Raw genomic sequence first — 8,395 nt, 5'->3', positions numbered from 1 at the left:
AAAAAAAAAAGTCTCTCCAAGCCAAACACCGAAAGAAATCGCTTGCTCTTTAAATCCGCCAATCGGTTTTCAGTGGCAAAAAAATGCTCTTACAATGCTTGCGTGTGGCCTGAGGGGGGCGCTCTCACAAAGCCCTTCTTTACAAACCAACGCGGCGACAATCGACACCCAAAAACAAAAAGCTGATGTTTTGTCTGCCGGTGTTTGTGTGCAGGTGTCGTACGTGAAGGCCATCGACATCTGGATGGCCGTTTGTCTGCTCTTCGTCTTCTCGGCGCTGCTGGAGTACGCCGCCGTCAACTTCATCGCTCGCCAGCACAAAGAACTTCTTCGCTTCCGCCGGCGGCGACGGCACATGAAGGTCGGCAACTTTCTTCCTTTCTTCGTTTGGGAAGCGCAAATCCAAAAAGTGGGCAAACGCGACCGCGGGTCGGAATTCAAACACGACAAACGTTGACAAAAATCCACAAGCTCCACTTTCACGTGGATTTGTTACTTTGTGCGAAGAATTCACGTCAAACAAAAACCAAACAAAAAAAGTCTTCTTGAAATCAATGGATAGAAAAAGTGTTTTTTATTTTTGGACGCTTTCAGAAGACAAAATCAAGCAAAAAGTCCATTTTTGGTGCGTCCAGCCGAAAACCCTCACGTGATTGGCGTCAGTTGTCATTTCAAGCGAAGATGATTGGACGCCGATCGATAAGATGCCGTCACGACGTTGTCAGCTCCAATGAAGGGGCGGAGTTATTAGCAACCGGTTAGGCGGCGTGACCGTCGATCCGCTCGGCCCTGAGGGACGCCGCTTGGCAACGAACGCCCGGATTGATTGATGAGCGGGCGCCGTGCAAAGCGGGCCCGCTCGATGATTGGTCGCCTCCATGACGCCAGAAAGATTTTTCCACTTCCTGTTTCTCACTCCTTCTGTTTCTCATCAACTTCCTGTTGGTGACTTTTTCTTCTTTCGCTGCTTTTATTCCACACGATCTTCTTCTTGATTCAACTTCCTTTTTTCTTCCTTTTTTTCATCCACTTCCTGTTGTGCGTCTCTTCCACTTCCTCTCCTTCTTGCTTTGCTTCCCTGGTAACTTTCCCAGGAAGTTGCCGTCAAGGCTCCTCCCCTTTTCTTCTTCCTCCTCCTCCTCTCTCATTGTGTCTCCTCTCTTTTGTCTCCCATTGATTCTGCCGGCAAGAGCGGCCAACATCTGTCATAGTTTAGCTCAAGGGCGCGCCGAGGTCGGCAGGCGTGTGTGTGTGTGTGTGTGCGCGCGTGTGCGTGTGTGATGAAAAAAAGTGTAATACATGGTGTTGCCCGAAGTCAAGGACAGAATTGGGACACGAAGGCTAAAAATGGAGCGTGTTACCTGATGCGCACGCACGCACACGCGTACATGTTGTTTGTTGCGGTTCACGGAGGTGCTCACGTGGAACAAACGTTTTTGGCGGGCGAATGAACGTATTAAAATACATTTGAAGATACTCGCAAATACGTCGCGATGTTCTGCGAGCGTGGCATTTTTTTTCCCACAATGCCACAGGATATGACTTGCAGATGTAAAAGTCATATCTCTGTTGCATGATGGGAAAAATGCCAAAGCTAAATCTTGCATTGCAGAAATAATAATAACAAATCAACAATGTATTGTACTTGACTTTTGAACATATCGACGTATACTGTATATATTTGCGGGCCAAATGATTTTAAATGTCTTTCTTTTTTTCCACTCTTGGCATTATGGGAAAATATGCTCTGCTTGTAGCGAGACCCAAAAAACGCAACTTTGTAACAATCCAATAAAAGCAAGAGTGATGAAGGAAAATATTGGATTGGTACTCATTGAAAGCTTAACGCACGCCATTTAAGAAACAATGTTGGAATGTTCATATTTTGGCGTCCTGTAGATGACGTCATCGTGTACCAGGAATCCGTTGAAAATGCTGACTGAGGAGACATTTTGAATCGGTCTCCTTGTCAGCACCCGAAAGTTTGCGCTCGCTTTCCTCGGCACATTTTGGAACCCGTGAAACGTGTGACCTTCGACCTGATGAGCGCGTTTCCATTTTCTGGCCTTACTTTCAAAAGCGGTCCATAAATCTTCATCTTTAACCTTTAAAATTTTTCTTAAAGAAAACAAAAAGTGGACTGGAACAGCTGAGCTTTATTTTGGGTTTCAGGTCCCGTTCATGGTGCAAAGAATTTTGATCTGGGTCAGCTGCAACCCAAAGAAGAAGAGATTTCATACCCAAGCGGGTTCTGATGGGCCGGAAAAATAATGAGTTGTTTTCCACGAGCGTTAAGTCTGCGATAACTGAGCTCTTCGGAACATCGGGACCCCCGAACCCCGCCCGCCCGCCGCCGCCGCCGCCACGCTAATGTTTGTGTTTCACGTGATGCGTTTGCAGGAGGACGACGGCAGCGGCGACGGGCGCTTCAGCTTCCCGGGTTCGGGCTACGGCGTGGGCCCGGCGTGCCTGCAGAAGGACGGCATGGCGGCCATCAAGGGCAACAACAACAACGCGCCGGCCGGGGGGGCGGGGCACGGCGGGGGGGGCGGCGCCCGAGAAGAGCATCGAGGAAATGAAGAAACTTTTCATCGGCCGCGCCAAACGCATCGACACGGTGTCGCGCGTGGCCTTCCCGCTCGTCTTCCTCATCTTCAACATCTTCTACTGGATCACCTACAAGATCATCCGCAGCGAAGACATACACAAACAATAAACACACACTTTCATCATCATCATCATCATCATCATCCTCGTCTTCATCTTCTCGTCATCTTCAGCAAAGACGCGACTTGACTCCCGCTCTTCATCCTGCCTTTTCTCCTCCTCTTCCTCCAGACGCAAAGTGAATGAATGGCTGCATGACAAACAAAGCTGGGGGGGGGAAGTCGAGTGGGCCGAAGAGGCCACGCCCACTGCTCGGGTGGGTGGCGTCATGTGTGTGGAGGGGGCGGGGCCGCCGTATAAGCATCACAAACTAAACCCCCCCCCCAGAAAGCTCCCAGAATATTGATGAACTTTTTGCTTTGATGCTAATGCTAGCACGCTAGCACGCTAACACCTTCACATAACAGTGACAACACGTTTTTAGTAGTCATTATTATTGAATTTCTGAACAAATTCCTTTCTTTCTTTTTATTAATGTTATTTTGTTTATTTATTTATGATTATTTTTGATTTGATTTTTAAATGGTGTTTTGAACAGTTGATTATTTCTATTGTATGTACTATTGTATTTTTGTGGATTTGTTTGTAAGGATTATTCTTTTATTAGCTATTTTATGATTGACTATTTCTATTTTTTTATTGTACAGTATTATTTTTTTCCCCATTTAATTTATATCTATAGAAAGAGATTATTTTTTTATTTATTTGTGTATTTATAAAATTATTCTTCTCATGATTTTATTATTTTCCTAATTTTTTTAAGGCTTCTTTTTGTCTTTTTTTATGCGAGGGGTGTGTGCCAAACAGACTGGTGTGATTCGTGCTTCCTGAACTTGATCCTCACTCGGCTTCTCTATGCAAAGCGCTCCGTATGCAAATGATGTCGCCATCGCCTGCCAATCATCCAGCAATTATCTGTCATGTGACATCATGCGAGAACTCAAAGCATTTCAGACTTTCTCCAATCGAACTCGGCCACAAAACAACAAAGCTGCCACATCCTTTGCTTTTTTTTCTTGCTTTTTTCCTTCTTCTTTTCTAGCAGATGGAGTGTGTTCACCACACTCCAAACCAGCAGGGGGCAGCAGCAACTTGTGCAAAAATGTTGAATATTTGTGTTCTATTTTCCTGGAAGGAATGAAAAGGATCAAAGATGTTTGAAACTAACAAGACAAATGCTAAAGCTAATTGGCTAACAAACAGCTAGCGTTTCAATGGGCTTCTGAGCTAGCGTCATCAGCAGCTGCTATTTTCAACACACAAAAGTCAAAAGTGTTCTTCATGATTTGGTGTGAAAGACACTAGCTTGCTATCAGCATCTTTTCTTCCAACTTGTGTTCATGGTGAACCTTTTGCTAACTAGTTTGGCTGTAAAACAATGAAAACTGTCTCAAACGTGTGAAACTAAATCTGGGACAGAAGCTAATGCTAGTTGGCTAATGGGAAGCGTTGCTTCATTAGCTGCTGCAATTTGTAACGTGCAAATCATTCCCGGATCTTTACAACTAGCATATGATCAAGTCATTTCATGAACGCGAACCAAAAAAAACTAAATAAAACTCTGTTAAGCTTGCTTGTTGCAAGTTTGGATCACGTAACAGCAAACAAAATGCGCTAAATGTTTCTAAAAGACGTCACATGGTGCGTAAACAAATGCAGATGTTGACTTGTTCCTGTTATGACGCACAATAGCGCCCCCTCGTGTTGGCTTCTCTCGACACCTACAAAGCAAATGCTCACGTTTGTGTTTGCAAATTGAAAATAATGCCCTTTTTTCTTCTTTGTTTCTGAGCGTTACAATTCCTGCTGCTTGTTTCCATGCTAACTGCACATCAATGCCACTTGGCTGTCAGTTCTTATGATGTAGAAATGATGTTTATATTATGACAGTTTGTGCCATAGCCGCCGCCGCCGCTGCTGCTGCTGCTCGCTCGCTAGCTAACGAAGAAAAACAAAACGAGGACCTATCGGGGGTGGCTGGGAACATTTTTGCTCCCTGTTTGATTTTGTAAACAGACTCAAGCGTGAGGGCAAAAAAATAAAATGGAAATAAGAAAGTTATTCTAATTTTATAGATATTTGAAATTGGAAATAATATCTATCATTTTTCAAGTTTTTTTTAATTATCATTTTTTGACTTAAAAATATGATTTAGTTGTTGAGTTATAATGGTTGATAGAAATAAATCATAATAAAATATATCTTTATTGTATTTATAATTTATTATTTATTTATTTAGATTATTTATTTTTATATTTTATTTACTATAAATCAATTCACGTTTTAATGAGATGACAAAGTAAACCATTTATTTAGATTTTTGTTTTTCATATTTATTTAAAAATGTGTATGTTATATTTCTATATTTATTTTTGTTATCTAATTAGATTAATTTGGATTTTTATTTATATGCATCAAATTATTTCATGAAGTTAAGAGAAAAAACAGAAGGAATACCTTCACGCAGTCATTTGAGGGGAAAAAGAAAAAAAACAACCCTGCAATATTTTCCTAGGGTTTGCTGATGTAAATGCTGGGAGGGTCGTGTTTGTTTTGCTCTCCCTAACCTTTGACCTCTGACCTGCAAATCTTTTTGTGCTTCCAAAGGAGTGCCGCTTCAAAGCCGTGCTGGCATGAGGTCATGTGACTTTCTCACATCACAGTTACGAGGAATTAGAATTATTGTGGGGGGTTGTCTTTTAAAGTAGCATGTTTAATTTGTTGCATTTGCCGTCCGTCTGAGACGACTGATTCTGGATTCTTGCTGATTCTTTTTGCACACGTGGGAATGGCCTTACTCTTCTCTTCTCTTCTCCTTTGTTTGGCTTTTGGAGCTTTTCCAGCTTGGGCGGCGGCACGTTTTTGTGCCGCCCTTTTGCTTTGCTTTGGCCTGCCGGCGCCGGCGTGCTCCGTCCGAGCAGAACGGATGGAGAAAAAAAACAAGGAACAAAAAGGAAAAGTGGCGCAAATCACTTTGATTTTCCAAAACCTGACCAAGAATATTTTGCATGAATATGAAGATGACGAGTATGGCGGCTGTTTTGCTTTTTTTGCTTGCGCACACAAAACAAAAACTGTGAAGCAATTTGAAGAAGGAAAAAAAAAGAATGTAGCATTTCTGCTGTATCTGTACATATATTTATATATATACATATTCTATTTATTGAAATATGTCCTACTAATTATTCTATTAACGACCTTTTATCAACATCATTTCGAACAATGCTGGCGACCGCTCGCTCGAAGATTTGTGTCATGTTCCAAAAAAAAAAAAAATCCAGAAAGATTAAAAAGTGCAAATAAAACTTGACACTGTGATGGCTGATTTGTTGATTGACTTTTGTCTCCTGGTGTTTCGTGATCATACGCGCTGGTCATATTTGATGATGCTATTCACTAATATGTGCTGATAATCGTGATCAGTTCTGGGAGGGCAAATGCTAAAAACGTTGACCCATAATACCCATAATGCCACGAGGTCTTGACATGCGCAATTGTGCACTGCAGGCGGCCAACAAGCGGACACGAGGCTCACCAGTGGAAATGAAGGAAGTCCACATTGTTTATTTGTCATTTTTGATGCTATTATTACTCAATGTTTACTTACTTCGTTGTACTTAATGTTGACGAAAGCTTCGTCCTTCCTCGCCACCTTTGAAGTGGCTGTAGTGTTTCTTTTTTAGCACCACCCCAAAAAATGAAGAAAAAACGCCATCTTGTGGAAAATTCAGTGCCAGGAAGGATAAACACACTTAGTGGCATTTCTCACATGTAGGCTACAAATCCTATTTGTTACTACCAAGCGATCTTTTCAAATGTAAGGAGAGAGAAAAAAGCATCTAAAAGTGATTTATGTACAAATGCAGTGCACGAATTGAAATGCAGCGATGCGATGTTCAAATTTGAACTGACAACTCGTTTCAAGGAGTGTTAAAGTCCTTTGGTTAAAAAGAAGAAGAAGAAATGATTTGGGGTTGAGCGCTTTTCGAACTGCAACAACAAAACCTGAATTTGTGCAACCGAAACGACATATTGTACAGTCTGCTGCCACTGAGACAAAGTTGACAGCAGGGGGCAGTATAGTGGCGTTCTTGTATTTCTTTCTCGTCCCGTTCCATGCTTTGTGGTGATGGTGCACATTCATGCCCAAGCGAGCGTTCAGAAAATGCACTCCAGACCCGCAGGGGGCGATAACGGCCAAAAAAGTCGGTGGCAGGTGGAGGGCGGCAAAAAGTGCAGCGTGAAATTTCAAATGTTTGGATGGAAGCAACAAGAACAAGCAAAAACATGCCGACCTCAACTCCTGACGAAGAGCAAGACGCAACTGGTAGGAAAAAAAGCAACAACAACAATTGTCATGTTTTAAAAAGTAGCGGCAGATGTTTGCAAGCATCTTTTCCTTGGATCAACATAAAGATCAGATTGCTTTCATGAAGGTCGACAGAAATTGCAGATTTGCTGCTGAGGCTTCTAACGATTTGAGGTCAGATTAGATTGATTATCCAAATTACTCAATTTGGGAATTGATTACTTGTCGATTAATCATTGCACTGCCAATCATTTGTAATGATTAATTGAGGTGAACTTTGCATGAGGACCGCCAAGTAATGGTAAAAAATGTTTTAATGAGATTGCTGCAGACCGCATCTCTTTATTTTGAACGCTATCAAGCTTACGCCCAAAATGTGCACATGGATGATGTTTATGATGCATGCAGACATGTAGTGATAAAAATGATAACAGTTTACATGAGGTGGTATTGTCTAGTTTGCCTTCCGTAATGACGTCACGGTGGCGAGTTGCTCTGATTGAGCAGGTGGTGGTTCGGGGGGGGGGGGGCGCGAAAAGAAAAGAAGTTGTGTTGTTTCCAGCAGTGTCGCAAGAAGCGACGTTTGGCGTCTGTGAAAAGCTTCGAATGTCAATTGTGTGATTGTCAAAAGTCACGTGGGGGAAAAAATCTAGCGAGATTTCTCAACTGTTCGTGTGACGTCTTTTGGCCGACCTTGTCGTTTATAACATCACAACTAAATGGAAGGTCTCCATTTGGCTTGTGGTGCGTCACCACCTCCTGGTGGCGAGTTGCTGTACTGCTTGTTTGAAAGGAGCAAATTGTGTCTGTTGTTGGGATTCACTCCCCATTTCTCTGACGTCGGGCTGGATGGACGCTCCCGTACGTCACAATTAGGGGAATTTCCCATTTTCTCACAAATCTAAACTCCCCGTCAGTTCACACCCGAGGGTTATTTTTCACTAGTTATTGACGAAGGTGACGTGTTCACTGTTTCTCTGTTTGAGATGCAACGTAAACAAAAAGATGGCGTTTGGATGGTGATGAAGTCGTACGCAATCAATCGTGTTGGCATATGAGACGTGTTTTGTTACTTTGAACAAATGATTATCAGCGTCAGCTTGTTTCTGTTGAGGCCACGAAGCATTTCTTTGGTTTGGCCGTCTGAGGGAAGGCGTGTCTTTGATGAGGCCTACCACAAAAAGGAGGGCCACGCGGACGCCTGACAATCGAGCGCATTTCCACGTTGACTTTTCAAGACCCCAAAAATCTTGTCTTCTACGAGATGACCTTCCTTAACCAAGAGCACACTTTTTTTTTTTGGGACTCTCCTGTTCCATAGTAGTAATTAGCAGCAAATCGTTTTCCAAATAGTGTCCGTTCTCAGAACTGTGGAGGCTCATTACTCGTGTTGTTCCGATATCGGCAGAGGCCCCAATT

The 8,395-nt window shown here is 42.7% G+C and overlaps 1 protein-coding gene across 1 annotated transcript in view; it reads left to right on the top strand.

Moving 5' to 3' along the window:
* glra1 (glycine receptor, alpha 1) overlaps positions 1–5,985 on the top strand; it is a 34,243-nt gene extending 28,258 nt beyond the window's left edge. The window contains 3 exon segments of the mRNA XM_077572888.1: positions 215–361; positions 2,401–2,544; positions 2,546–5,985. Of these exon segments, the coding sequence (XP_077429014.1) occupies positions 215–361; positions 2,401–2,544; positions 2,546–2,716 (462 nt within the window). The 3' untranslated portion in view covers positions 2,717–5,985.
* Positions 5,986–8,395: the final 2,410 nt, after the last annotated feature.

Source organism: Vanacampus margaritifer, chromosome 8 (assembly GCF_051991255.1).
Source record: "Vanacampus margaritifer isolate UIUO_Vmar chromosome 8, RoL_Vmar_1.0, whole genome shotgun sequence".
Lineage (NCBI taxonomy): Eukaryota > Metazoa > Chordata > Actinopteri > Syngnathiformes > Syngnathidae > Vanacampus > Vanacampus margaritifer.
The sequence above is the reverse complement of the archived record's forward strand: the minus strand, read 5'-3'. Positions and strand labels throughout refer to the sequence as shown.